Genomic DNA, 26,789 nt, shown 5'->3' with positions numbered 1-26,789 from the left:
AAGCTGCAGATGCTAACGGCCGCTGGGAGGCCCTGGCCTCAGCCAGTTCGCTCTCCAGGAGCAACTGGCCAACAAAGCCCAGAGTCAGGGCTGTTGCAGTTACAGCTGGTTGTCTGCTCCCAGGATTTCGTTGGCAGAAGTCTAGGCACAATTCCTAGAGAGGGCAGTGACCTCCCTGGCCCTCCAGATCAAGGTTTTCAATGGCAGACTTTCTTCTCCTCGGTGCTGGTCTATTCAAATTTCCTATTAGTTAATTTTGGCCATTTTATGTTTTCTTAGGAAGGCATTCGTTTTCTCTGAACTAAATCAGACTCGCATCTGTGAACTCCGAATAGTTTCCCTAGTGTAGGAAATGAATCAAATATATAAAAGTATGTGATAACCATGATTCCCCATTATATGGCCTTGAAGCCTTATAAAATTTTCACTCATTAATTGCAGTGGCTTTATTCTGGGCTGTTTGATATTATGGCCGGTGATGCAATGAACAGCTACTTTGAAGAAAATAAGACATAATAACAGCTAGTGCCGATTTAATACCATCTTGCCTTAAAGCCGCACCAAACTATGGTTCTTCTGTCTCCATTGATTTTATCATGTTGTAACTTGCTGGATTTTATCGTATGTGGTAGTATAAACAAAAATTGTTATAGGCAAAGAGATAATATTGAAACCATTGATCATTTTTTTCTGTTAGCTGGTTCTAAATACTCTACAATGCTTTCATCCACTTGAATGGTGTTACACAGTCTAGATATGTTTGATGCTATAGCATATGAAGTTATATTCAAATATTTCAAAGAAAAAGACCCTATGGTAACTACTATTAAGTCGGGTTATTTGGTGGTGAAGCACTAGGTTGCTGAAAGTATCATGCTTTAACCTGTATTGTTATGTCGTTATGGCCGCTTTTATCTCATCTTCTTCCTTATTCATTAAAAAATTATTTAATTTTTAAAAAAAAATATCAACCAATAAAAAATGCTGCTGGGTCTGTAGGAAAAAAGAAACCCTTTACAACTGTTGGTTAGAGAGTAGACTAGTATAAACACTGTGGAAATCAGTGTGGAGATTCCTCAGAAAATTAGGATTAGAGGTCCCATTCAACCCAGGTATTCCCCTTCTGTGTATCTTCCCAGAAGGATTGAAAAACATCACACCACAGTGACATATGTGCAACCATAAGGTTCAAAATATACAATAGTCACTGTGAAATGGGAGGAAACTGTTCAATAAAAAGAAGAAACTAAGATAGGGGAAAAGAAAAAGGATAGAAGGGAAAAGAAAAAAATGCAAGTTAGTTATACCATTAGTGTCACTTAGTTCACTGAATAGGAAAGGTTGTGCTAATATTAATTGAAGAAATTTTTATGCCCATATTTTGTACTTGAGTGAGCAAAGATAATGATGTGTAATTTATCAACAATTGTTATTTTTTCATTATTTTGTTGTGAAAATTTGTTTTACCTTTTCTTCTTAATATTAACAAATAAAGTAAAAAAAATCTCCATTTTCAAAATATATTGTGAGTTTCCTTGGAGCCAAAGAAATGATTTTTCTAAGCTTTTTCTAGATGTAGAAAATTGAGTGTTCTCTATGTAAGGGTTATAAGTGTTCATATGTATTGAATTTGTTGGTTATATTGATCCAGACTTTCACATCACTTTTCATCTTTGTTTCTGATAGATTTTTAAAAGCTCCCACTCAAATTTTATCTATGGACTTCTTGTGCTTTTCATCATTTTTGCTCTTTATATTTAGTGCAGAGTGTTGGAAGCACACAGATTCCAGCTGCTCTGTAGTAGCAGACTGGTCGTTCTGTGTGTCCCAGGTCGGTCAGTAACCTTCGATTGCGATATGATCTGATTGCTTTTGGTGTCTTTTTTATTTTCAACCATAATTACTTTTTTTTGGCTGCTAGTGGGGGCTGAACTCAACCAGTAGTGAAGGTATGTCCCTCAGCCTTTATTACTTTTGAGAAGTCACTAAATTGCCCAGGCTGGGTTTGAACTTGGGACACTCTTGCCCCAGCCCTTCATAGTGCTGAGATTATAGGCATGCACCACACCCAGCCACAGTCTTCTTTTTAGAATAATTTTGTGCCATGCCACCCTCAGTGCTAAAGGTTGAACTCAGAGTCTCAGGCATGGCAGGTGACCTTTCTAGCACTGAATAACATTCTGACCATTTTTTTTTAAGACAGGCCCTCACTAAGTTGGCAAGAAAGACTGACCTGTAACTCATGACCCTCCTCGTTAGCCTCCCAAATAGCTGAGATTTCAGGGATGTGCAACTGTGTACCCTGCCTAGAAAGTGTAGCTTTGTGTATGTTTTACAGACATGTACAGCATATGGACAACACTTATAAACTCAAGCTCTCTATGTCCTTTAACGGATTTCTGAAGATTGCCATTTTTTTAAGATTGCCATTTTTTGAATTTTTATGTTACCTAGAAAAATTCAAGGAACCAGATTTTGAAGAGAAAAATTGTAATTATTTTCTACTATTATGAGCACTCCAAAAGTACAACACAAGGTATAAAATGATTACAATTCGGCCTCACCATTTCGTTGAACAGTGGTATCCTGAACTTGCTTCTATTGCTTGCATTTCCTGGTTGGCCTGTTGTTTTCCCCTTCAACTGGGCTGTTACTGATTCCCTTATTTCTCTGTGCTTTCATCATTAGTGGCTTCTGTCTCACCAAATGTTAGATCATGCTGGGTAGATTCTTGGGTGGGTTTTTTTCCACATGCCCCTCTGCAGCTCACAGAACCTGCTGGTCTACAGACTTGGTGTCTCAGTTATTTTTCTTGTTACTGAGACAAAATTCCCAAAATCCAAAGGGGAAAGGTTTATTTGGCTCACAGTTTGTGGAGATTTCAGTCATAGTCAGCTGGCTCCAAAGCAGGGTGGCACATAGGAAGCAAATGACCAGCCACAAGGGACAACAGCAGCATCTTTTAGCCCCTTTTGTGATCTATTCCAGGTTCCTAGGGTTACAGTGGTACCAGACCAGTCAGTGGACCCATGTAGCAATCACCCATCCGTCACACACTCTAGATCCACCCACTTCGAAAAAGCCCCACCTATGATCACATGAGGCTTTGGGGAGGCATCTAGGCACAGCTGTAACACTCGGGAAGATCTGATGGTCATACAGCTGTCATCCATTCATGGTCTCTCCAGGGTTCTTAGCCTGGTCCTGACCAGCTCCTTCAGGGTTTTCTCCTCCCACTTGGTTTCCACCCCTAAATACTTTTATCCTATATTTGTTGTATTTCTTCTACTTTCTTCCAGACCACACATTGGACTCTCAAGAGTGAATATGTTTTCCTTTAATTAGTAAAATACGTATTTCAAGTCCTTTAAAAAGTCTCTTTTAACTTTTTGCTCCACTTCAAATCTCCTTTAAAGGGCTCTTACATTTTTGTTCAAGTTGTAATTATATTTCTAGCCTATCTGCTAGTAGTTATGACTTTTTTTAAAACTGGTAATGTGCAGAGCATGGTTGTGCCCCGCTGTAATCCCAGCACTCTGGGAGGCTGAGGCAGGATGATCATAAATTTGAGCCCACCCTGGGCCATTTGGCAAGATTATGTCTCAGAATAAATAACTATGGGACAGGAGATGTAACTCAGTGTGAAGGCTCTGGTTCAGTATCTAGTAAATACATCCTGACTGGTAATGAGTTTACAATGTTTTGTTTTTTTAAACCAAACTGGGCACTATTGTGTGTACCTGATAGTCCCAGCTACTTAGAAGTTGAGGCAAGAAGATCACAAGTTCAAGGCCAGATTAGTAAGACCTTGATTCTTTTTTAAGTTTATTGGTACAATTTAGATATACATAATGATCACATTCGTCATAAGGAATTTGTGCCTGTGTATCATGTATCTTGATTTCTCTTTCTTCCCATTCCCCTTCAGTCCCATTTCCCCTACTTATTTACAAAGCTTTTGTTTCCATTTTATCCTTCTTTTCTCATTTTTTTCTTTTCCCTTTCGACTTTCCCCTTCCCACTCCCTTGTTCCCCTTTCCTTTTGAAAAATTTCTTCCTATATCACAATATTTATTTCGGTTCTTATTTACACTTTCAGTTTCTCACATCAGAGAAACAATGCTATTTTTATACATATGTGTTTGATATATTTCACTTAATACTATGGTCTCAAAAGATATCTATTTAGCTGGAAATGTCTCAAGCTTATTCTTTATGGCAGAGTGGTACTTCACTATAAAAAAAAGCCCACATCTTTTTTTACCATTCACCAGTTGAAGGAATTTGGGCTGTTCCCAAGATTTACCTATTACAAACTGTGCTGCTATAAACGTGAGTGTGAATATATCACTATGGTATGATATTGGGGACCCTGACAAGTGACCTCAGTCTCCTGTTCAGCTCTGTGACTCAAGGCTGCAAAGAAAAACTTAGAAACAAAATAAAAATGACACAGGGAACTGGGACAGTCAGTGTTTGAGGCAACAAAGACCCTAAACCAGCCATACCCAGGGTGTTTGTTGGTTGTACAATCTATAGAATGGGGCAGGAGGCCTTGTGCAGTTGCTGGGGATAAGCCGCTGACGCAGGCAGGACTTGTAAAGGAAAGAACAAAACATCCTTGCCTCAAGGACAAGAGACCAGGAAAAGGTCATGGTTAACAACTAACTCATTTTTCAAGTAAAATAAACAATTCTGGGGAAAAAATTTGGGAAGAGTCACTTGTCCTCGGCTGCCATGTTATCTCCTATCAGAACCTACAGCCTCACAGACTAACTGACCCTATCTCTGGTCTCTGCTGTGGCCATTCTGGGTGGGGAGGATTGCTAGCCCAAGCACCGTGCAGTGCTCTTCTGAGTCACGTAGGCTTAGACTCACTACTTTAAAAAGCCAGTTGTGGAATTAACCCTGCAGCCCATGCTACTTAAAGCCTACTTAATCAATAGGGTGGTCTCCCTCAGTAAGATGCTTTTAATTTTGGGGGGAAAATGACAAGAAGAGGAATAGCTACATCAAATGGAACCTCTAGTTTCAGTTTTTGAGAACTCTCTACACTGATTTGCACAGTGGTTGCACCAGTCTACACAGCCACCAGCAATGGAGAAAGGTTCCTTTTTCTCCACAACCCTTCCAGCATTTTTTGTTGGTTAATTTCTTGATAATAGCCATTCTTTCTGGATGAGGTTGGATCTTGCATTATTTTAATTTTATCTCTTGAAGACCAATGATGTTCCCGGTACCGGTAAAAACAAAAAAGACAAAAAAAAAAAAAAAGACCAATGATGTTGAACATTTTTTCATACATTTATTTGCCATTTTTACTACTTCATCTAAGAAGTGTGTGTTCATCTCAGATGCCCATTTTTTGGATTGGGTCTTTAAATTGTGGGGGTGGGATTTGATTATTTTCAAATCTCTATATAGTCTAAATGTTAGTCTTTGTCTGAGGAACAGCTGGATAAGATTTTTTTTCCCAATCTGTGGTCTGACTCTTCTGTCTGTTGGTGATTTCTTTTGCCATACAAAAGCTTTTTAATAGGATGAGATTCCAATTGTTGATTCTTTTTTGTGTTTCCCATGCAATTAAGGTTTTGTTCATGAAGTCTTTGCCTATACCCATCTCTTTAGTTCTACTTATTCTCTCTTCCAACAGATTTAGTTTTTGTTTTAATACTAGATTTTTTTCTTATATACAATAATACTTTTATTTCCTAGAGAAGTCTAAATGAAAATATAAAATATTTTAATAGTCTAGGATAAGTCATTGATATAAAAAATGTATAAAAGGTACTTTTTTTAACATTAGATTTTATTGGTATATTTTAGATATACATAATGATCACATTCATCATAGAAACAGCCTATGATAAGTCATTGGTATGTAAAAGGCTTGCATTCTTAACTCTAAAAATCATGAACAGTTCATGAATTAAGGCTGTTACAACATATGTACAAAAAAATATAACGAGTATTTGGAGTAAAACTCGGAAAGTTGACTTTTTACTGTAAAACTACTAGAAGAGAATGCTTTCCACGTATCTTAGCTATAAAATGTACTTTAATATTAGTCTTAGCTAACTTGCATTTTTTCCTTTTCTCTTCCTTCCTTTCCCCTTTTCCAATCCTAGTTCTTTTTTCCTTTTAAATAATTTCTTCCCACTTAACAATATCTATGTACATTTTAGACTTTATTTATTCTTTCAGTTTCTCACACCAGGGAGACAGTACAGTGTTACACATGCATTTCTGATTTATTTCACTTGTGAGTGTGGTCTCAAGTTGCATCCATTTACCTCTAAAAGTCTTGAGTTTGTCCTCCTTTATAGCTGAGTAGTACTCTATTGTACAAAAATACCACATCTTTTTTATGCATTCCTAGGATGATGGGCCTTGAATTGTTTCCAAGATTTAAGTATTACAAATTGTGCTACGATAAACCTAGATGTACATATATCACTGTGGTATGATGTTTTTAATTCTTCTGGGAAGACACCCAGAAGGGGAGTAGCTGAGTCAAATGGAACTTGTAATTCTAGATTTTTGAGGAAACTCCTTGCTGATCTCCATAGTGGTTGTACCAGTCTGCACTCCCAACTAACAGTGGAGATGTGTTCCTTTTTTCCTCAGCCCTGCCAGCATTTGTTATTGGTTGATTTCTTGATGGCAGCCGTTCTTTCTGGAGTGAGATAGAATATAGTGTTTTAATTTATGCATCTAATGACAAATGATGCTGAACATTTTCTCATATATTTATTTGCTATTTATAGTGCTTCATCTGAGAAGTGCATATTCACCTCAGAAGCCCATTTTTTTATTGGATCTTTAAATTTGAGGGATCTGATTTTTTCAATTCTTTATACTTTCTAGATACATGTATCTAGAAAGACATGTCCTTTGAGGGACAATTGGCTAAAATTTTTTCCCATTCTATGGGTTATCTTTTCACTCTGTTGGTGATTTCTTTTGATGTGCAAAACTTTTTTTGTAAGATGAGATCCAGTTATTCTTTGAAGTACTTCCCCGGCAGTTTGTGTTTTGTTCATGAACTCTGCTTACTCCTATGTCTTCAAGGTTTCTACCCACTTTCTCTTCCAGTAGAGAGAGTGTTTCTGTTTTTACTATTTAGAACTTTGATCTATTTTGAATTTAGATTAGTTCATGGTGATATACATGGGTCTAGTTTTAATCTTTGGCATGTGGGAAACCGGTTTAGTCAGTAGTATTAATTAAAGAGGGTTTCCTTCTTCCAGTGTACATACTTGGTACTTTTGTCAAAGGTAAGGTGGCTGAATGTGTTTGGAATTGTGTTTGCATCTTATAATCTGTTCTATTAATCCTCAGATCTGGTTTTGGGTTTTTGTTTTGTTTTGTTTGCCAGTACCATGCTATTTTTTTTTTCACAGTAGCTTTGTAGTATAATTTCAAGTTAAGGATTATGATGTTCCCTGCCTTACTTTGTTGCCCAGAATTGGTTAACAAAACCAATTCTGGTTTCCTCTGGTTCCAAAGGATTTTTAGGATTCCTTTCTCTAATTCTGTGAGATGTGCTGTTGGAATTTTGACCAGGATTGCATTAAATCTGTATAACAATTGTGAAGACCCTGTTTCAAAATAAAAATGATTTTTCAAGGCTGGGCATTGATGGTGACACACGTCTGTAATCAAGAGCTCAGGAAGCAGATCCAGGAGGATGGCGAGTCTGAGGCCAGCCTGGTCTACTAGCTAGATTTTGTCTCAGAATAAGAAAAAAACAAAACAAAACATAAAGGATTGTGATGTGTGTCAGTGCGACATTTCAGTCAGCTTAGAAGCCATCTCTTTCATTCACTCTTTCCCCATTCTTGCAGATTTTCTTTATTGCAACACCAACCAAGGTGTCTGTGTCGATGCTTGGTTTGTCTCCTGCGGGTGCAGGTATTGTGTCCTGCCCACCCCTTGCTGACGCCCCCTTCACTTTCACTGCAGGGGGGCCTCATAATTCCTGACTGCCCTGTGCTAAATGCCAAGATGGCTTTCTCTCTGCCCCTCATGCCCACAATGCACCAGTGAGGATAGGAACAAATCCAGAAGGGTTTCAGGTCAAGGGGACAGGATAGGCCAGCAGGTTGCCAGCAAAGATGGTTATACCAGGGTGATGCCCCACCAGCTTGGGGACCATCTTTCTACCTACACCCTTTAGTCCAATTTTGCTTTCTGCCAATCTGATACTAAAATATACAGTAGTGTCTTAGGAGGTTTTGAATTTACATTTCACTTTCCATATATTCAGCAGCCATTTGTTTTTCCTTTCCTGTGGATAGTCTACTCGTATCTTTTACCTATTTGTCTGTTGTGTTATTGGTCTTTTTGCTGATTTCAAGCTGTATCTATATTAGGGACAATAACCCTTTAATGCATGATATATAATACTTTGCTATTTCCTCTTCAAGTTTGTGTGTGTGTGTGTGTGTGTGTGTGTGTGTGTGTGTGTGCGTGCATGTGCCACATGCACATGCAATGCATGCATGCTTGCACACCTGGGCTCAAGGGATCTTACTGCCTCAGTCTCCTCAGTAACTAGCACTGCATTCATGGGCCTTCACATCCAGCCTGGCTTGTCTGTTGACTTTGCTCACAGTATCATCTGGCCATGCCAGCATGACCTCTTCATGCAATCACTAAGGTTGTTTACACCAGGGTTGTCACAGACATGTGAGTAATGCCCTGTGACTTTCTGGTGGCTGAAGATTTACCAGACAATAGGAATTTTCAGCTGCCTTAGTTTCGTATCTGGTTTTTTGCAGTACTGGGGATTGAACCCAGGGTCTTATGCACTGAGCCTTTGTGATCCAGCCCTGCCCTTTTTTGAGACAGAGTCTCACTAAATTACCCAGCAGGCTAGACTCAAATTTGTGATTTTCCTACCTCAGCCTCCCAGAGGGCTGGGATTACAAGAGTGTACCACCACACTCAGCCTGGCTTCATTTTCTTAACATTTAAATCTTTGATCCTTGAGGATTTACTCAAGTAGACAGTATAAGGTGTAGACCCACCTCTATTTCCATCCTCACAGCACCCCTTGGTCAGCTCCACAGTGCTGTATGTGTCCAGTAGCTGAGAGGTGGAAGCAGAACTGAGGGCCAGCTGTGGCTGCCCTGTGGTAGACCTGCTGTGGCCAAGCCCATGGTCCTGCCTCGAGTGCTCCCTGCTCTGCTCGGCCCAACCTGGGCTTCCTGGGCTCCCCGTGTTCCTGGGCAGAGGATCTCAGCCAGGGCCACCCTACTTTTTCCCTTGACCCCTGCTTGCCTAGGAGAAGAGGATAAGCAGGCTTGCCTGAGTTACCTCCTCCCCAGGATGCTAGCCCCAGGCTGCACCTTGAACAAAGGAAAGCAGTATGCTTCTGTGGAACCTGAGTGACGACTGGTAAACTGTTTGAGAGAGGTTATTATTATTATTATTATTATTATTATTATTTGCAGAGCTAGTCTGGAGCCCAGGGCTCTGTGCACTAGGCATGTGCTCTCCCACTGAGCCACACCTCCAGGGCCCCCTCTTTTTAAAAAATATTTCATTCTGAAATTTTTCGAGCATACAGAAAAGTAAAAGATTACCTTTAAAAATGAGCACCATTATGCTTGTTACCTAGATTCAACTGTATTGGCCTTGTTTGTTTATTTATTGAGCTAAGGATTTGTAAATTCTGCATAGCATCGTGTTATCCCTGGAACCTCAGCCAGTGTCACTCGAATTATCATCTGACAGCAGATTCCCTGAGTGTCACGAAAGACCTAGGGACCATCAGACTTCCCTGCTTCCCTACAGCACTGCCTGCCTGTGTGTGGCCAGAGACTCAGCTGCTCTCAGTCATGCTGCAGCCCTTCATGAACAGCCCCATCCTTCCTCTGTTGGGCTGCGTTTCTTTGCTGACCAGGGCCTATGTCCCACAGCCGCTCGGTCTGCACTGTCCATGAACCAGTCATCAGGTTCAGCGACTCAGGGATGCCTCCAGGCCGCTGTGTCTGAGTCAGGAGACACCAGCTCCGAGGCGGACACAGAGGACACCCAGGGGCTAGGTTGTTGACACAGCCAACTGCCTACTCCTGGACACCAGGAAGGGACAGGGTGTAGAGCTGGCCCATATTGCTGAGGAAAGGTAGAAACAGGCTGGATCGGCCCACAGAGATGGGGATGAGGAAGCACCAGAGGGCCAGGGGAGCAAGCCAGATGGAGAGACCTTAGGTCCCTGGCAATGCTTGGGACTAAGATGATCAGGAAGGAGTGGAGGCTCTCTGGGCACTAGGGAGATGGGCATGAAGGAGCCATGGGCCCTACCCTGGGGAGAATGGTGGGTACAGGTGCAGATAGCTTGGGGGACAGAAGATGACCACCCACAGACCGAGCTCTCCCACAGCACAGGCAGTAAGTATGAGCACCGGGGCCACAGCCTAGATCTGCCAGCTGCAGAAGCAGGCCCCACAGGATCACTCTGGGCCAGGCCAGACTTCAAAATCTGAGGTCAGAAAAAGCAGAAGTGTGCCCTGCTTTCTCCCATCTCGGGGCGTGGGAACTCAGCAGCTAACTAGGGCAAGGCAGATGCCCATCACACAGCTACAGGACTGAGGTCTGGAGCCTCTGGCATTGCCCAGAGGGAGGCCAAGGCAGCTTCTCCCAGGTCCCTCTCCAGGCTCCTGCTTCTTCTGTTCTCCTTCCACCTGAAGCTTGAGCCTCAGACCCATTATGTCCCTGTCATGAGTCTCTGACTGTGCCTCCCCTGGGCTCTACAGCAGGTACCTGAGGGGGATATCAAAGGACAGGTGGCTCTGCACTGGCAGATGGATACAGGACCCAGTCCGCATCCATGTGCAAGTGGAGAAGGTGAAGCCATGGAGGTCCTGGTGGCACAAAGCAGCCTCTGTGGGTATGTGAAGGAGGGTTCATGCCCAAGCCAGTTTCTGGGCCTCTTTAGCCATTCATCCTGGAAAGCAAGATTTCTAATTCCTCTGCGCCTGCCCAGCCATTCCTGGAGATTTGGGAGAGGGAAGTGGGTGGAGGGGCTGGGTGGGGTGGGGTATCCCTCCTGTCCTCAGAGGAGGGAAACCATGATGCTGGTTGCTACTGTGGTTGCCACCTCCCTGGCAGGGGGTGGGGGGAGCCACAGGGGTTGCTGTACCCTGGGCCTGCCCTGGGTCTGGGTTCCCAAGGGAAACTTGGGGGACTGGGCCAGGCAGAGAACAGCAGAGGCTGCAGTAAACTGTACCCTTCCCAAGCACCCCATGCCCCAAACTTGCCCATGCTTGGCTTTACTGTGTTGCTATCCTGAGCCTGAAGAGGCACAACAGAGGCCATAGTTGAGGAGGAGAAAAGAGAGGAAACCAGGTGGCCCTTAGGGCTGAGGTGGGGGTACCCTGAGAGGGGCAGATACGACCATCCCCAGGACTTGGAGGAACAAGAGGCAGAGGGAGAACCTGGCACCCACCTCTCTGCTGATTTCATGGGGATTGGGAGTGGCTGTGAATGTAGATGGGGATGTGTGTGGGCACAGGCACAGTTGGGTCCTGGTGACCAGGGCTACAGGACACAGACCAACTGGCAGTTGGGCGCCAGACAGTGGTACAGCCAGAGCCCTCTGGCCCACAAGGCTACAGAGACAGGTGCAGTTCTCCACCTTGTCTGCCCAGACCCCTGCCTCTTTGGGAACATGACTCCCCACAAGCTTCCTCTTTCCCTGCCATCCTCCCTGGGCCTACGGAGTTGGAGCCCCTCCTGTCTTGCTTGTGGCCCAAGCCAGCCAAGCCCAGTCCCTTCTGGCCATCCTGTCTGGGTGGCACCCTCACTACCCTGGGTTTAGATGCACCCTCAGTGTGCAGGCTACACCATGCATATCTAGGCCTGGGACTGGGACCTTGTGTGGCAGCTGGGGTGGGGAAGCACAGAAAACGGTGGCCTCACCGCAGTTTCAGACTGTCTCCACAGCACTTCCTCAGCTCTGACAGGAAATGCTGCAGTCTCAACCTCCGCCATCTCAGGCAACTTCTTGTTTCCTTGTTGCCCTGTGCCAGGCCTAGGGTTGTGCCCCTTGGCTCCACCCCTAGAACTTTCCCAGGGCCCAGCCCAGCAGCTCACAGGGGACAGGATGGTGGACGTGATTGCTAAACTGACCAGGAGGCAGAGCAAAGCCCTGCGGGTTCAGGTAGGGAGGGAGGCTTGGGTCCAGGGGCCTAGGGGTCTCACCCTTTGAGGAGATGGCAAGTGGGGCTCTTCTCTTCTGCCTTTTTCCTCCTCGGAGGCTCTGCTGTCTGAGCGAGGGTGGGGATGACAAGGTTCGAAGCTCCAGCCAGGGGGTTTGAGGATCAGCAAAACACGGCTGTCAGGAAGTATGGGGCCCATAGCGCTGTACGGCCAGAGTCCCTCTTCAGCCTGTTGATCCTCAGGTCTAAGGGGAGACACTTCCTCTTTCAAGCTCTGCCCTGGGTCTGAGGCTTGGACTGGGAACTTGTCAGAAGCCTGTTGATGGGCTGGCTGGGCCTGGGTCTTGGGACAGGGGCCCCTCTGCCACAGTCTCTCTGAAGGAAGGGTGTGCACCCTGCTTCTGGGCGCTAGTGAGGTCCTTGCTCTTCCCCATCCGGGCCTTAGTGTGTATCTCTTGGGGGCTATGCTCTGGCCCCTACCCCATGTGATGCTGCACCCCTCTCCCCAGTGACAGCTCAGTCATACTGGGGACCCAAGCTTCTCCCTCCAAAATCATCTTTGTACCTATTGTGATACCTGTGTACAGCCCAGCCCAGGGAGTTACTAAGCAAAATCCCCGTTCCCCTACCCTGCAAACCTCTGAACAGGACAGTCCAGCTGGCAGGGGGCTAAGAGTAATGGGCAGCTTTTCACCCTCCTCTTCCCAGCCTCCATCTGTCTTCCCAGCATTTTACTGGGTTCTGTGGCTCAGACCATCATTCTCAGAAGTTCCTGCTCAGAGCTCTCCTGGAGTGTCAGGGGTGTGTGTTTGTGTGTTGCTCCTTGGACAGGGGACTGACTCGTGTTTTAAAGCAGTGTTTTGGGCAGATCTGCTGCATCTTATTAGCAAGACTTCTGCCTTTGAGATGAGCAGGTGGGAAGAAGTCTGGCCCACTAACTGACCACCAAGGCAGAATGGCATGGGGCCCTAACAGTCTTGAGCTCAGCTCCAGCAGGTTAGACTTTAGTGCCTGCAGGTTAGACCTCCCTGAGAGAAGCTGAGGTCAGAATAGAGCAGGACTTGAAGGGTGGAGGAATGAGGGGACAACTGGGGGAGGTAGAAGGTGCCTCTGTTGGAGGCTGGGGTGCAACCTGTTGTGCTCCAAATTCAATCCTAGCACACACACACACACAGAAAACCGAACCCCAAAGGGCTGGGGATTTAGCTCAGTGGCATAAGCACCTGCCTTGCAAGCAGGTGGTCGTACTGATTTAAAAAACAAAAACCAAACCCCTTTATCACACTGCCCACTTTTTTGTTGTTGTTGTTGATACTGGGGATCAAAGTCATGACCTCGCACTCACCAGACACAGCCCACGTCCATGAGCATTTTGAATGATTTCCAATTGCACAGAATTGGACAGTCGATGTTCTTCCTTTGCTGGAACCTGCATTTGTATTTGGCATTATGTGTTCATAGGAAACCGTATGGATCGCCTCATGTTGTTTACGGGTTTAATCACAGGTTATCTGTGGGAGGCAATGGGCTTGATGGGGTGAGCACTGGAGTCTCTGCAAAGACCTGGAAGCTGTGCCTGAACTGAGTACTGAGAAAGAGGCGCCAAGCAGATGGGAAGGGTGGAGCTGAGTGTGGGGGGAGGAAGGCGGTTGGGGCTTGCAGCAGCTTTAACAGCTGGAGCTTAAAGTTCACCGAGAGGGGCAGGGCACTGGGAGTGGCAGGAACAAGGCCGGGACTGGACTCTGCCTTGCAACCAGCGGGGAGCCAGGACGTGTGAATCAGACACGGGTGTGGATTTGGGATCACAGGGACCCCCAAATGCCTTCTTCCTCCTTCCACTTCCACTCGCCCAGCTGTTGATGCCAACACCTGTGAATCCCACAGTGGAAAGTGCCAGCTGCACCCTGAAGGGTTCGGTCCCCAGGGCTCCCCTGGAATGAGCTCGGTGCAGCAGGGACGAGTGGGTTCTGCCCACCCTCTCAGTCGTGAGGACCGGTCACTGGTTAATGGGTAATCAGCGGCATGGCCCATCACTAGCAGGAACATTTCCTCCCTCTCCTCCATTGCATTCCGGGCGTGGGGAGAAGGGCCACTGACCCCAGGAGGCCGGACCGGGAGGTGAGGGTGGCTGTACCGGCCGGTGGCCCCTGACATGTACGTGTCCCTATCGCTGTCCACAGGTGGACGCGCCCGCCGACCCCGTGTACGTAAACGTGGGGAGACCTCTGGCCCGGTCGCCACGCGCGTCCGCCGCCCCTCGGCCCGACCCCGCGTGGGAGGCGTGGGAAGAGCACACGGACGCGGGCAGCGGGCGCCGCTACTATTATAACCGCGACACGGGCGCCACCACGTGGGAGCCGCCCGGCGAGGCCAGCCCGGCCGCTTCCCCGACCTCGGCCGGCAGTCGCGAGAGCCTGGAGAGCGAGTGGGACCAGTACTGGGATGAGGATAGCCGCAGGGTATTCTTCTACAACCCGCTGACGGGCGAGACGGCCTGGGAGGACGTGCCCAGGGACGAGAACGAAGACGCGCTAGGGGACATGCGTCCAGCACAGAGCCCAGTCTGCCCCGCAGGTCGGCGGGTGAGTGGGAGGAGCCTGGTGGGCGGAGACAGGCCGGGAGTCTGGGGCGGAGCCTGGTGGGCGGAGACAGGGCGGGAGTCCGGGGCGGAGCCTGGTGGGCGGAGACAGGCGGGAGTCTGGGGCGGAGCCTGGTGGGCGGGGACAGGGCGGGAGTCTGGGGCGGAGCCTGGTGGGCGGAGACAGGGCGGGAGTCTGGGGCGGAGCCGTGTGGGTGGGGATAGGGGCAGGAGTCTGGGGCGGAGCCGTGTGGGTGGGGATAGGGGCAGGAGTCGGGCAGAGCGGATTGGGCCAAGACGAATGGGGGTGGACCTCAGGGGCAGGGCGAAAGGCGAAAGTGGAGTCCTCCGGCCAGGGAGAGGCAGAGTCCAAGGCCCGGGCCTGAGGTGAGGGGCAGGACCAGTGGGGCAAGAGTGGAGCTGGTGACCCTGCGGCCTCCACTGAGGCCCACTGGCTGTGGAAGGGTAAGGGCTGGGGCAGTACCGGCGCTAAGAACCTCTGCTCCCTGTAGCCTCCCACCCCGGAGGCTGACTACCCAGAGCCGCTGTCCAGTTATCCTGAGGAAGACTATCCCTCCGCGATCTCCTGTGGGGAGCCCAGCCCCACGTCCCCGTTGTCCCCGCCCCCTGGCTGGTCTTGTCATCTAGGCCCGGACCAGCAGACCTTCTACACCAACCACTTCACGGGAGAACAGGTGAGACAGAGGCTGGTGGGGTGCTCCCGGGAGCCCCCAAACCTGACGCTGTCCTGGATCTGCTGGTGGGACCTTCTCCCATGCTCAGGGCTGGGCTCTGACTGTCCCTGTCCCCTCGACCCAGTGGGTGCAGCTGGAGGACCAGCATGGCAAGGTCTACTTCTACAAGCCACAGGACTCTTCTGTGCGGTGGGAGCTGCCCCAGGTAAACAGCCTGGGAGGGATAGCCTGGGTAATGGAAGGGATCCTACATGACAGTGCCCTTCTCCCCAGGTCCCCATCCCTGCCCCTCGAAGCATCCGCAAAACCAGTCGGGATGGCAGCACCCCAGCCCTGGCCAGCCCCCCAGAGGAAAAGGTGAATATGGGCAAGCAGGCCCTGGTGAACATCACTGGAGAAATAGAGTTCTGGAGAGCTGGGGGTGGAGACAGAGTGGGCCATCTTGCCTTTTTCTGTGACAGCACTAAGCCCAGGGGGAGGGCTGGGAGGAGAAGCACGTCCCACCACAGCTGCCGGGTAGGTGGCCAATAAGGAGGAGACTCTTTCAGCCCACAAGGAGCTGCCATGGAGAGGGCCAGCCTCTGCCATGGCTCATCCCGGAGCCCCACTTTCCTTTCTGTCTAGATGAAGACCCTGGACAAGGCAGGGGTACTGCATTGCACCCGGACAGCAGACAAGGGGAAGCGGCTCCGGTGAGAGCTCACCCAGAGGGGCAGTGTGGGCCTGTCCTCAGGGATCTCTCATGAAGTCCTAGGAGCACTGAGAGATCATGCCTTGCCTCTGGTGGAAAGGATGCCCTTACCCTGGGGGTCACAGTGCATCCTCTGCTGGGAGCAAATCTGAGCCCTGCCTGCCTCCAGGAAGAAGCACTGGAGCACTTCCTGGTCGGTCCTGGAGGGCAGTGTCCTGACCTTCTTCAAGGACTCCAAGACCTCAGCTGCAGGCGGCCTGGTGAGCTAGGGCCCTTGCCAGAACCTCCCCACCTAACCTGGGCTGAGACAGCTGTACCCTCGAAGCAGTGCAGCTGGGCTCAGCAGAGAGGAGTGTTGGCAGTAGATCCACACAGGACAAACAGTCCCAGTCACCTTGGGGTGGGGCAGTCCTTGCAGGTGGAAGAAGGAGGCCCAGCCTGGCACCCTGCTGGGTGGAGAGAAATGGACAAGCCAGCCAACAGGCTTCTGACTAAGAAGCACCAGTACATCTAGGGCCCAGGAACCCAAAGCTGTTGTCTGACTCCTCTGGGATCCCCGGTCTGTTCCGAGAACCAAGAAGCCATGGGTCAGAGACAGGTGCTGTGGCAGGCCCCTATGAGTTGAGGATCCCCTAACCCTGTGCCACTCCTCCTCTCTGCCAGAGGCAGCAGCCTTGCAAGCTCTCCACACCAGAGTACACAGTGGAGCTGAAAGGGGCCTCTCTTTCCTGGGCTCCCAAGGACAAATCCAGCAAGAAGAATGTGCTAGAGGTGAGCAGTGGGCAGGGAAGAGGTGCCTTCTCCATAGTACCAAGAAAGAGAAGCTGGGGGGATGGGGTGCAAGGCCAAAGCTGCTCATCCTGGGGCAGTGTTTCTGCCATCTGGGCCCCATACTCCCCCTGAAGGAGCTGAGGTTGGTGAGAAGCAAGGATTTCTGGAAGAGGAAGCAGTCATGCCTAGAATTGCTACCTTCTGGCAACTGGGCAGGGGCACCTGCTCTCCCCTACGAGAGTCAGGTTCTTTACTGGGTCCCCAGTAAAGAAACCAGGGCAGGAACAAACTTTTGGGTGTCCCCAGCATGAAGAACAGGAAAACCCGGGGGATAGCCTCACAGTGCCCTGTTCCCTTTTTCCTTTGGTCTCCTTTTCAAACTGCTCTATCCACACCTTGGTCTCTGAAAGCTGTGCAGCAAATTTCAACAAAAACACAGGTGTTAGCTGAGTGCAACGGCAAATGCGTGTAATCCTGGCACTCAGGAGGTAGCAAGGGGAAGATTGCTGTGAGTGCAAGGCCAGTCTCATCTACATAGTGAGTCCAAGTTCAGCCTGAATTGCATATAAAAACTATCTCAAAAATAAATACCTATACAAGGCAAATTGGCGAAATCCCTTAAGAACCTAGGACCAGGCAAAACATGTTAGAGGTGGAAGTCAAGTGGAGAAGGACTGGGGGCAGGTGATGAGCAGGTGCTCAGGCAGCTGCTGAAAAGTTTAGCTTGTGTCTCCAGAAGCTGAGATGGTCTGTCAGTGACACAGCTAATTTTAGGGCCAGCTCTTCAGAAAATCACAGTTTCTTCTTAAAGAAATTCCTAGCATGTAGCTTGGTGAACATGGGGCCTAGAGGATGAGGCCAGTACCCTGTTGCAGACCACCCTGTTGGGTCATAGGGATCCTGTGCTTTCCAGGTAGCTTATTATGATAGGAGCAAACCTGACCTCAGATCTCAGCCCAGAAAAACCAGTTCTTCAAAGAGCGCTAGTGGAGTGTTTACAGTGATTCGCTGAGCTTCATCCAGTTCCAGAGCCACGGTGTTCAGAGCAGCATTGGAAACCCAGTTTTAGAGATGAGCTACTCTGATCCATCATCTGGAGTCTTCTCAAAACTTGGCAGGGCAGTTTCCATCAAGGACTCATGTCTGCCATGGTGTCATATTGAGCCAGGACCTCATATTTGTGAGCCTTGGTCCTTCCTAGACTGGGGCATCCTTCAAAGTGTTGCCTATCATGCCACTTTTGATTGGGCTGCTGATGAAGCTTCTGAGAAAGCCTGGCCTAGTTGTCATCTTTGTTTTGGGGGTTGGTAGTTTTCTGAGACAGGGTCTCACTATATAGTTCATGCTGGTCATGAACTCACTATGTAGCCCAAGTGGCTTTAAACTCATGTCAGTCCTCCTGCCTCAGCCTCCACACTCAGCCAGTTGTCTTTTTGACAAGGTCTGAAGGCAACAGTGCCTTTAGAAGCTGTGTGAGCCAGGAAGGGTGCCAGTCCTGAAGGAAACTCAAGTCTGCCTCCCTGCCAATGACAGCCTTCTTCCCTCTGCTCAGGGCGACCTGTAGGCGACTGCAGGGTTTTCCTGCAGAAAGAACCTCAAAGGCTCTAGCACAGGGTCTGTGTGGCATTTTGGGGCCCAGGATGTCCTTGCAGATCACAGTTGCTTTGTGGGGTCCCTCACAAGCACACATTTAAAAGGGTGGAGATAATTAAGATTGTGGGGAGTAGGAAATTGTGTTTCATGTACTGATAATGTCATTTTATTTTTGTATTGTTTTTTGAAGGAAATAGGGTTAGTGATGTTGAATATATTAGTCGTATATAGAAATATAGGTTGAGTAGGGCTCTGATGGTTATTGCAGTGGGGAGAATGATGTTACTATTTTTTACTATTTCTTGAATAATTAATCATTTAGGAGCGAACCCAGTTAGAGGTGGAAGGCCTCCTAATGATGGGAGAGTAATTATTATTATTGTGGTTAACAGTGGGGAAATATTTCAAGTGTGGCTTAGAGAAGATGTAGTTATGCTGTTATATATAATAAACATAGAAAATATGGAGGCTGTGAGAAAAATATAAATGATATAATTTATTAGTATAATTGATGGATTATAGATTAAAATAGCTGCTATTCATCCTATATGGGCAATTGATGAGTATGCTATGAAGTTTATAGTCCCTAGTAAGTTTTGTAAGTATACTAAAGCAATTAATAAGGGGAGAGACCCAATTAGTGTACAAAATAGGAAATACAGGCCTGCTTTCATGTGCTCTGCTTGATTTCCCTCATCGGGTAATGATGATTAGGGTAGGAATTAGGGTTGTTTCAAATAAAATATAAAATATTATTATCTCTGTAACAGAGAAAGTTATGATTAAGGAAATTTGAAGGAGAACTATAAGGGTTATATACATTTTTTGCGTGTCTCTGTTTCATTGTTTAGGTGATGTTGGCTGGCAATAATTATTAGCGGTAGGAGTCATGTCATTAGAATGAGGAGAGGGGAGGAAAATGAATCGGATGAAAAGTTTGTAGAGTAATTTTGTCCAGTGGTGTCAAGTTTGTTAATAGTTGTTAGGGTAATTAATGCAATTAGTAGGCTATGTGATGTTGTGTTAATCCATATTATTGGTTTATTAGATAATCAGATGGTTGGAATAAGTATAATTGTAGGTATAATAATTTTTAGCATTGTAGTAAATTTAAGTTTTGTACATAATCAGTCCCATAGGTGTTGGAGATTATAACTAATAATGCTAGGCCCACAGCTGCCTCGCAGGCAGCAAACACTAATATGATAATCGAAATTGCGAATGATAGTAGGTAGTGGGAGTTGAGTATGACAAGAGAGCCAAAGATAAATGTTGAGAATATTATGCCTTCTAGGCATAATAATGTTGACATTATGTGGGATCAGTAGCGTATTGTACCTAAAATGAGATGGCAAAGGCTATAATTAAATTGAAGTGGATTGATGACATCTTGGTAATTACGTGTTAAGCGTAATCTCATGAGTCGAAATCATTTGTTTTTGGATTAAACTAATTACCATATTCAGTTCATTCTAGGCCTTTTTGAGTTTATTCATAAGCTAGGCCTAGTGTTAAGATTAAAATAAGTATAAGTACAATTAATAGTATGAGGTTAAGATTGTTGATTTGAGATGCTCGTGGAAGTGGCAATAGTAAGGCAATTTCTAGGTCGAACAGCAAAAAGGTAATGACGATAAGGAAAAATTTCATTGAGCATGGTAGGCATGCAGATTCTGTGGGGTCAAACCCACATTCGTATGGACTAGTTTTTTCTGTATAAGTGTTTATTTGAGGTAGTCAGAATGCAATCGTGATTAATAGGAGGGTTAAGAAGCAGTTGGTTAGTAGAGAAATTATGATGTTAATTACTTTCTCCCAGGTGTATCTGGGGCCTGCTGATTGGAAGTCGGCAATACTGTTTATACTAAGAAAGTATGAGCCTCATCAGTAAATGGAGACGTAGAGGAACGGTCATACTACGTCCACGAAGTGTCAATATCAAGCAGCTGCTTCAAAGCCAAAATGGTGTCTATCTGTAAAGTGGTAGAGTAGTTGGCGGAAAAGACATACTAAAAGGAATGATTACATGTAGGCTGTGAAACCCTGTTGCAACAAAAAAGGTTGAGCCATAAATTCCGTCAGAAATAGAAAACGAGGCTTCATAATACTCTGAGGCTTGTAGTAGGGTAAAATAAATACCTAGGGCAATTGTAATGGCCAAGGCTTGAATGATTTGTTTTCAGTTCCCTTCTATAAGGTTGTGGTGGGATCAAGGTAATTGATACACCCGATGCTAGGAGAACTGATGTATTTAAAAGAGGGACTTCTATAGGGTTTAATGGGTTGATACCTGCGGGTGGTCAAAATCCTCCTGGTTCTGGGGTTGGGGCTAGGCTAGAGTGATAAAATGCTCAGAAAAAGCCCAAGAAGAAAAATACTTCAGAAATAATCAGTAAGACCATTCCATATCTTAATCCTCTTTGTACAGCTGTTGTATGATGTCCTTGATATGGCCCTTCTCATACGATGTCTCGTCATCATTGATATATAATGAGAGCATTGGCTAAAAAACTTAGCGTTAATAGTGTTTTTGAGTTGAAGTGAAATCATATGATTATACCTGAAGTTAGTGGAAGGGCAGATAAGGCCCCTGTGAGTGGTCATGGGCTGGGGTTTACTATATGGTAAGCATGTGTTTGGTGGGTCATTAAGAGTTGTTATGTAGGTAAAGACTTACTAGTATCGTAAATACATAGGCTTGAATTATTGCCACGGCAATTTCTAGTATTGTCAATAAGAATAAGATAACGAATGTAATTAGAACTGTAGGGATGCTGATAGTAGTTAAGGCTAGTGTAGCTCCTCCAATTAAATGTATAAGCAGGTGCCCAGCAGTAATGTTTGTGGTTAAACAGACTGCTAGGGTGATTGGCTGAATAATTGTTTCGATCAAGACTAGTATTGGAATCAGTGGCCCAGGAGTTCCTTGTGGAAGAAAATGAGCAAGGGATGATTTTATGTCGGAAGCCTGTGAGGGCATGGGAGACTCACAGACATGAGCTGGTTATGTTCTGAGCAAGCTGCAAGACATGATGGATATTGTTTTAGAAGACTTTTAGCCCCTCTGGGTCACAGGCACAGACTGGGGGTGGGGCTGTCCAAGTCAGTAGGCTATGCACACATGCCAGGTTTCCTCCATGTTCTGGCTGACAGATGCTGAATGATGGATGGGCTGGAGTGTAGGGCAGTGTGGGGGCACAGGCTGGAAAAGCCAGGACAACTCAGAGTCTCCATTGCACACAAGGTCTCGCTTTCCTCAGAGGAGGTGCAGTCTACAGACCTCCCCACCCACTAGGCTATTCTAGACCCCTGCTGACCCTGGGCCAGGCCTTTGCTTGCCAGGCTCCGCCCTTACAGGGCAGGGACAGGTCATCTCCACCTCTGAGCCCCGTCCACCCTGGCCTGGTTCCTCTGTGACCCAGTGATTTGTGTTCCTCCAGCTGCGGAGCCGAGATGGCTCTGAGTACCTGATTCAGCACGACTCAGAGGATGTCATCAGCGCCTGGCACAAGGCTATCCTGCAGGGCATCCAGGAACGGGTAGGCAGAGCCCCAGTCTCCTGGCTTGTGGGGAGGCACTCTGCCCTGCACAGTGAACCCTGGCACCCAAGGATGGCCTCTCTGGAGGGCTCTGCAGGAAGGGACGGGCATGAGGGGCATTTTCAATTTCAAAGGAAGAAGGAAGAATATAGGTGGTATACTTAGAGCCAGGTGCACACCAGACCAACAGGCTGAAACAAGAAGATAAAAGACTGAATTCAAGTGTACCATTTTCAGGTTCCAAAATACTAATAACATAAGTAGAGATGGGGGGACCCCTCTCACGGCTCTTCACCTGGCCATGAGTGCATCTGTGGACTGCAGTGATAGAAGCAGGAGCTCAGATGCAGGAGGTGGTGGTAGTGCAGCTATTGATAGTGTGCTGGCTTCTGCTGGAAAAAGTATTTGATGGCTGGAAACTGATCTGGAGGAGGGTGTGCAGGTGCTGAGGAAGATGTGGGTAGAGAGGCTGCGGGGTGAGGGGTGCAAGATGGGAAGGTAAGGGTGCCTAAGGGTTCCCATGGCCAAAAGAGGCAACATCCTGATGGGGGGCTGGATAGGGGGTTCTGCCTCAGAATCTCCACTGAGGCCTGCCAGGGGCTTCTGGACCCTGCCCTGCTCAGACTTCAGTTCCAGTCCGCAGATCCAGCCCTGGAGGAGGACAGTGAAGCCAACAGCACAGACTTCCAGTCCAGCGAGAAGGAGGACTGCGCAGGTGCGCCCGGTGGAGGGGTGGGGAGAGGACCCGGGCTGGGACCTAACAGCCTGCTGATGCTCGTGTCCCGCCGCAGCCGCGCCTGCCCCAAGCCCTGGGACCCTGGAGAGTGACCTGAGCCGGGTGCGGCACAAGCTGCGGAGGTTCTTGCAGAGGCGGCCTACGCTGCAGTCACTACGCGAGCGTGGCTACATCAGGGGTACCACGGGGAGGGGGGTTCGAGGAGGGGGCTTCAGTGAGGGGCCCGGGGTTCTGGAAGAGGGGGACTAGGGAGAGGTTTTTGCTCGGCACTGACACCCTGTCCCTAGACCAGGTCTTCGGCTGTTCGCTGGCCACCCTTTGCGCGAGAGAGAAGAGCTCAGTACCACGCTTCGTGCAGCAATGCGTGCGCGCTGTGGAGGCCCGGGGTATGCGCGGCTCTCAATACTGGGACTGGGAGGTTGGGGGTGCTGGGTCTGGGGCTTGGAAAGGTGCATCAGCGCCTCGGTTTCCACAGGGCTAGACACTGACGGCCTGTACCGCATCAGTGGGAACCTGGCCACCATCCAGAAACTGCGCTACCACGTGGACCACGGTAACACCCCCACTCTGGGGCCCCTGATCCTCTGTCCCTTCTGACCTGCTGCCCCTCCCTGACACTCCCCCCTCCCGCAGACGAGCGCCTAGACCTGGACGACGGACGCTGGGATGATGTCCATGTGCTCACTGGTGCGCTCAAGCTCTTCCTGCGTGAGCTGCCTGAGCCACTCTTCCCCTTCTCGCACTTCCCCCTCTTCCTCGCAGCCATCAGTGAGCCAGAGCCCAGAGGGCCTAGTGGGGGGGAGGGTTGGGTGCCCTGGTGTGCTGTGCCAACTCCCATCTCCCCACAGAACTGCAGGACCCGGCCAAGCGTGCCCGCTGCATTCGAGACCTGGTGTGCTCACTGCCCACCCCAAACCATGACACCCTGCAGCTGCTGTTCCAGCACCTGCACCGGTGAGCATGGTGACTCTGCACCCAAGCTGGGGTCCCCATGACCCCGACCCCAAGCCTGATTGTCCTTCCCTCTCAGGGTGGTGGAGCACGGAGAGCAGAACCGCATGTCAGTGCAGAGCATGGCCATTGTGTTCGGGCCTACGCTGCTGCGGCCAGAGACAGAGGCCAGCATTCCCATGACTATGGTGCTCCAGAACCAGGTGGTAGAGTTCATCCTGCAGCAGTGCACAGACATCTTCCCACCACACTAACCGACTGGCACCCATCCTCAGTGCCGATGGTACAGCGACCTGAAATAGGTCTTTTTTTGTCCTGACCTAGGCCAGGTGCTCTGGTTGGGTGCCAGGATGGGGGGCTTCTGTTCTGGGAGGGAGACTTTATGAGGGGTTTTCTGGCTCCTTCGGGCAGGTGCCTGTGTAGGCGACCACGCAGAAACAGACAGATCTTGACAGGACCATGTGACCTCCAGTCTAAGCCTCCTTGCCCCAACCAAAGATCTGGCCTTCCTGTCTGCTGATCCACATCAGGATCCCATCCGCACTGTGCTGGGCAAGGGTTTTTCTTGCCCTTGTCCCCTGCCCCTGCCATAAAGGGGGCCTTATCCACACAGAGCCCTGATACAGGATGAAAACCTGCTTGCAAGGCCCCTCCCTCACCAGCGCACAGCCCTCGCCAGGGGACCCAGCCTCTCTGCGGCCCTTCCCAGCAGGGGCCAGAGAGCAGCCAGCCTGCTCTTCTGGAGGGAGTAGCACCTTCTCTGGCCCCAGCTGCCAAGATACCTACTGGGACTCCCCTTGCCCTTGGGAGAGGTCTAGGGCACCCAGCCTCAGAGAAGAAGGAGTGCACCTGGGTCAGGAGGCCCGACCTGTCCCTTCTCATGCACAAACCACCTCAGGCTGTGGATCTTGTGGCCCCACCTCCCTGCTCATGGCTCAGGGGACAATAATAGCTCGTTTGTATTGAGCATCCACACCAGGCCAGGCATCCTGCCCCTGTTATCCCTGTGTCTCTCAAAGTAGGTATTGTGTTCTTGTGTGCCAGGAACATACTTGTTGGCCCTGTAGAACCAGGGTCCAGGTAGAAGTACCAGTAGGGATCTCTTTTCATACATCTAAGTATTTAAAAGTTGTAAATCAAGCTAATAATTGAAATAAAATATGTTTTATTCTTCTACTTCAGCAAGGGTGTTTTGATGATGATTCGGAAGACCAGATTCTAGTTTAAACATCTGTAATTCTTCCAAGGTCCCTGAGAACATGGTGGGGTGAGAAGCCAGGCCCTCATCCTACCCTTCTCTCTTGCCACCACAGAGCAAAGAACAGGCTCTGTGCTGATAGGGTGCTGCAGCCCACTGGTGACACCTGGAGTAGGTTTGAGCCATTAAGCCAGGGCATGCTGGGCCCCTGTATTGGAAGCCTGGTCTAAAGGAAACATCCAGCCTACAGGAGACCTTCTGATGGCTCACCCTACATAGAGAGCCATAACTAGAGGGCAGCCTGGAGCCCCTGAAGTAGGAGACTGTGGCAGGGAGCCCCTTTCTTCTGACCAGAGGACAGAAGCAGGCAAGGTTCAGCAGCTGATGGTGTAGCCGTCCATGTTATAAGAAGAAGCACAGGTGCTCCGAGACCTTGTTGGGGTGGCTGCTCCCAGGACCCAGATGTCTCTTCCAAAGCATGTGGGCTAGTCCGCTTATCCTCATGGGATGTAATACCTGTGCCACAAATCAAAGGAGGAGAAGTTTAATGTGGCTCATGGGTTCTGAGGTTTCGGTCCACAGTAGGCTGGCTCTGAGGTGGGGCATCATGGCAGGGCCGTATGGGAGAGCAGTGCTGCTTAACTCTTGACAGCTGGCAAGCAGAATGCAGAGAAGCACTGAGTGAGATGGCCTACAAAGTCCTCGTGACCCTATCCACCAGCTAGGCCCACCTGTAACAGCACTGTTGGTGTTAGACAGCTGTGTCTAGCGTGTATGAGCCACCATGAAGAAAGAGGATTCCTTCTGCTATGTATCCTCATCTCGCCTTGGAGCTCTCTCTATGTGTCTGATGTTTCTTTGGAGAATGTCCCATAGATGCATTAATGCAGCAAACAACCTTTCCAGACCAGCCTCTTAAGCTCAGCATGATGCCCTTCTTGTCCCTAGTTCACAACCTGCCTTGGATGTGGCGTGTGGTGGGCTTTGGAGTCTCTCCCAGCTGCCACTGAAGGATGAAGCAGGACACTCAGCCATCAAGAGCCAGACCTCCTCCCTAGGGATCCCATACACTGCTCTGCAACCTGGAGCTGGTCCAGGTGGCCAGGCAGAAGGGTGTCTGCTGCAGAGCACCTGGGCGCTGAGGCAGAGCTGCCAGCAGGGGGCACCAGAGGCTTTGCCCAAGGCCAGTTCTGTAGGCCTTCTGAAGTCTTGTCCCTCACTGGACCCCAGCCCACAGGTTTCAGCCTAGCTCCAAATTAGTGACTGGGGCTGGTGATGTTTGGTCCAGGAGGGGACAGAGAAGGCCTGTCTGGCAGGGGGCTCTGGGGTCAGGCAGAGGGAGGCCCTCCATCATATGGGCATCCGCAGAGGGGGCTCTGAGCTCAGGCTTGACAACTCTGCCTGCCCCTCCTGCAACCACATGGCTGCCCTCCAGTCCCCTTGCTTCTTCTAAGACCCAGAGCACAGGCCTCACCCTCCGCACCCATCCTCTCCCTCCCACTGTAGCAGCACACTTGGTGGCCCCTCTGCTTTTTAGCACTTGCCCATACCCTAGGACTTTCTGCTCAGACCCAGCTTTGCACCATCTGTCCTGTGTGCCTCTGTGTCCTGCACACTGCTGGGCTCTGCCTGCACACCCTTGCTAAGTCCCCAGTCAGCAAACTCCTCCTTGTCTCTCTCTCCACACTGGCTCTACACAAAACACGCCAGCTGGATCAGCAGAGGTGAGGCCCTTGGCACTCCCACCTTGCAGGCTCCACGTCACTGCCTCCCCCAAATTTCTTACCCATCTCTGACTGCCCAGGGCCCCAAAAAGAAAAGGGCTGTGTGACTGAATGGATGAATGTGTCAATGTCCTATCTTTTAAACC

At 48.6% G+C, this 26,789-nt stretch overlaps 1 protein-coding gene across 6 annotated transcripts in view; it reads left to right on the top strand.

Annotated features, from left to right (window-relative positions):
- Arhgap27 (Rho GTPase activating protein 27) overlaps positions 1-24,902 on the top strand; it is a 32,864-nt gene extending 7,962 nt beyond the window's left edge. For 3 of the 6 annotated variants that reach the window (XM_013148131.3, XM_013148134.3, XM_013148136.3), the window contains 16 exons: positions 14,348-14,749; positions 15,258-15,440; positions 15,565-15,645; positions 15,714-15,797; positions 16,065-16,132; positions 16,301-16,391; positions 16,795-16,902; positions 21,936-22,034; positions 22,671-22,749; positions 22,826-22,948; positions 23,058-23,156; positions 23,246-23,323; positions 23,404-23,538; positions 23,619-23,724; positions 23,801-24,004; positions 24,133-24,902. In XM_013148131.3, coding sequence (XP_013003585.2) covers positions 14,348-14,749; positions 15,258-15,440; positions 15,565-15,645; positions 15,714-15,797; positions 16,065-16,132; positions 16,301-16,391; positions 16,795-16,902; positions 21,936-22,034; positions 22,671-22,749; positions 22,826-22,948; positions 23,058-23,156; positions 23,246-23,323; positions 23,404-23,538; positions 23,619-23,724; positions 23,801-23,975 — 1,911 coding nt within the window. In that variant the 3' untranslated portion in view covers positions 23,976-24,004; positions 24,133-24,902. Of the gene's footprint in view, positions 1-12,001; positions 12,170-14,347; positions 14,750-15,257; positions 15,441-15,564; positions 15,646-15,713; positions 15,798-16,064; positions 16,133-16,300; positions 16,392-16,794; positions 16,903-21,935; positions 22,035-22,670; positions 22,750-22,825; positions 22,949-23,057; positions 23,157-23,245; positions 23,324-23,403; positions 23,539-23,618; positions 23,725-23,800; positions 24,024-24,132 lie in introns of those variants that run through there. The other 3 variants (XM_013148135.3, XM_063251765.1, XM_063251764.1) reach the window with 3 other exon arrangements.
- Positions 24,903-26,789: the final 1,887 nt, after the last annotated feature.

The sequence above is a fragment of the Cavia porcellus genome, unplaced genomic scaffold (assembly GCF_034190915.1).
Source record: "Cavia porcellus strain 051 isolate PalLab524CR breed Dunkin Hartley unplaced genomic scaffold, mCavPor4.1 scaffold_6, whole genome shotgun sequence".
In the NCBI taxonomy this organism is placed as follows: Eukaryota; Metazoa; Chordata; class Mammalia; order Rodentia; family Caviidae; genus Cavia; species Cavia porcellus.
The sequence above is the reverse complement of the archived record's forward strand: the minus strand, read 5'-3'. Positions and strand labels throughout refer to the sequence as shown.